We start from the raw sequence: 3,012 nt of genomic DNA, 5'->3' as shown, positions 1-3,012 counted from the left end.
GTGTGTTGTGGTGTGTGGTGTTTTGTGTTTTTGGTTTTTACAAAATATATTTTACTATATATGAATAAATAAATAAATATATTATATATATTTTAATATATATATATATATATGTATATAATATATATATATATATATATAATAATACATATAAAATATATTATATATATAGATTATATATATATATTTTATATTATATATATATTTTTGTGTGTGTGTGTGTGTGTGTGTTGTGTGTTGTGTGTGTGTGTGTGTGTGCGTGTGTGGTGTGTGCGTGTGTATGTGTGTGTGTGTGTGTGTGTCTGTGTTTGTGTGTGTGTCTGTGTGCGTGTATGTGTGTCTGTGTGTTTGTGTTTGTGTGTGTGTGTGTGTGTGTGTGTGTGTGTGTTGTGATACTGAATTGAGTTTTGAAAATGAAGTGAGTTATGATCATTATAATGAGCCATGTTGTAATGCCATTGCTTACGGGATGTGATGATAGTATTACCGTAGGTATATTGTATTAATTATGATCTTATATAATATATATTATATGTATGTGTGTGTGTGCGTGTGGTTGTGCATATATATATATATATATTATATATATATATATATATATATATATAATATATATATTATATATATAATACACACAAATACACACATACCCCACACATACCCCACTCACCACACATACAAATACAGTGAATTCAGTTAGCTATATTCTTAAGAAAGAATAAAGAAAAAAACACGTAAGTACTTATTTACTTAAGGAATATATTTACAAAGAAAACAAGAAACCATCATCAATCCTACCTATTTAAAGTCTCCATAATCTTGTAAAATTTAACCCCAATCCTATCAAGGAAGACAACCTGAAGAAATTCGAAAAAAAACAACAACAGCAGTCTTTAGTGGAGGAATGGCGGCCGTGGAAGAGAGTGAACACCTCACCACCAGCTCACGCGCATGCGCGGCAGTGCTGGTGGTGGTGTCTAAGCAGTGCGCTTCAAACTAGGAGGATTAGTAACAACCACTAAGACCGTGGGTCGTGAAAGTATATATTATATATATATATTTATATATATATATATATATATATATATATATATATTGTGAGGCCTCTAGTCCTCCCTTCTTCTACCCCCCCCCCTTCCTTTTTTTCCTTGCCCCCCCCCCCTTACTTGTTTCCTTTTCTCTCCTTTTCTGCTCTCCCTTTCTCTCTCTCTCTCTCTCTCTCTCTCTCTCTTTCTCTCTCTCTCTTCCTTTTACCCTTTTCTGCTCCTCTTCCTCCTCCTCCCCTCTCTCTCCCACTCACTCACCCTTACTCTCTCTCTCTCTCTTCCATACAGTTTTACTCCTACCCCTCCTCTTTCTCTTCCTCTCTTTTCCTTTTTGTCTTGTTTTAGTTCTCCCTGTCATTGTTCTCCTTCTCTTCTTCTCTTAGTTTCTCCTTTCTGTTCATATTTCTGCTCTCCAGATCTCTAGCACTTATATTCATGGTTTTAGCTTTTCCTTATGCTAGCCTAGCTAAGTCTCAAAGCTTTCTTCTTATTTGTTCATCTTTGTCTGTTTTCCCTCTCTATACACTGTTGCCCTATCCTTCCTTCTACCTCCCTCCCCTTTTTTTTGCAATTCTCTTGCCCTTTTATTCTATGGTACTCATACTATAGATCTACCCTCACTGTGCTACCCTCCCTAGATCTACCCTCACTATGCTAGCCTTTCTCTTGCCTATACTTTATATCTATCTGCCATCATCCCTGATCTCTCCCTACCTTTCCTTTATCCAAACCCTTATTTCTACGTCCCTACTACCCTAACTGAGCCCTTAACCCTTTATCCTGACCTTATCCCTGGCCAGCGGGAATTCGTATGATCCTGGAGGAGCCACAGAAGACGGATCGCTTGACACTTACATTTATTTACTTTATATAATTTTATGTATACGCAGCTCTTGTTGTATAGTCGAAAACCATGTACATATGTATAATTCAGTTTATAATTTGATTGTATGATTTGTTTACTTGTTGATGTCGGGCATTTTAGAACCGCGGGGCTTCGTGATACCGAACTGCCGCTTAGTTTTACATTTTTTTGATTTCGTGTTGTATGAGAATTTTAATGTTTTATATGAGTTATGTTTTTGAGTTTAATTTTTTTGTTGATCTATTTTTAGTCATACAAGGCTAATTTAGTTTTTCTGTGTGTTCTTTTAAATAATAATTATAAAAGTTTCGTGGCACACTTTTTTTTACTACTTTTATTCAGTGCAGATCTTATGTGTTTTAGTATCTTTTTATTTTAAGCAGGATGATTAGTGTTGTCCATTTTTTTCATGTTTTATTGTTTTTATTGCCCCTTTTTGATGACCATTTTTATGCCATAAATATTTGTATCTGCACTTTCTTTAAACTTATTATTTTTATATGTTATTTTTTAAAACTGAAAGTATATGTATTTTACTCTGTAGTGACCACTACCTGTTCCTGTATTAAAATCGTATTTTAAATAATTCTGGAGAAAAAGTTGATGTTCATATTGTCTCTCTCCTCCCGCCTATATAAGGAGGCCATACGGAGTGAATAAAGTGTGTCAAGTCGAACGTGTGTTTGTGTGCTCCTCCCCATGGATCCTACAGTGATTTGCCGACGAACTGGAACGAAAAAGGTTGTATCTGAGCCTTATTCTTGCCATTGTTAGAAAAAGCTGGGCATGCTAATGAGAGTTTTAAATGTGCATTGGTATTTATAGAAGCACCTATACTGCTACTTCAGACACCCCATTCTTCTCATGAGGGCTTGTGAGGGATTTTTATTTCAACTTTTGCTTTTTTTGTTTGTTTTATGGAGTAAACAGGGCCCACCTATCCCCTCCCTTATGCCTTTTATCCCGCTTCACGGGGCATCGCCACTTTGACGGTGTGATAAGAGGGCTCCGCTCACGGACACCTTACAGGTACCAACATTTTTGGTGGCAGCAGGGGGATGGTCCAGCATTTTGTCTTGGAGGGTGGCTCTCCTGGTCTTG

General features: G+C 36.2%; 1 protein-coding gene across 1 annotated transcript in view; it reads left to right on the top strand.

Moving 5' to 3' along the window:
- LOC119570789 (very low-density lipoprotein receptor-like) overlaps positions 1 to 3,012 on the top strand; it is a 6,061-nt gene that overhangs the window by 1,660 nt on the left and 1,389 nt on the right. Inside the window, exon 3 of the mRNA XM_037918396.1 lies at positions 2,941 to 3,012. This exon is cut by the window's right edge and continues 1,389 nt beyond it. Within this exon, the coding sequence (XP_037774324.1) occupies positions 2,941 to 3,012 (72 nt within the window). The remainder of the gene's footprint in view (positions 1 to 2,940) is intronic.

This window comes from Penaeus monodon, unplaced genomic scaffold (genome assembly GCF_015228065.2).
Source record: "Penaeus monodon isolate SGIC_2016 unplaced genomic scaffold, NSTDA_Pmon_1 PmonScaffold_392, whole genome shotgun sequence".
Taxonomy (NCBI): domain Eukaryota; kingdom Metazoa; phylum Arthropoda; class Malacostraca; order Decapoda; family Penaeidae; genus Penaeus; species Penaeus monodon.
Note: the sequence above shows the minus strand (reverse complement) of the source record. Positions and strands in the feature narration are given on the sequence as shown.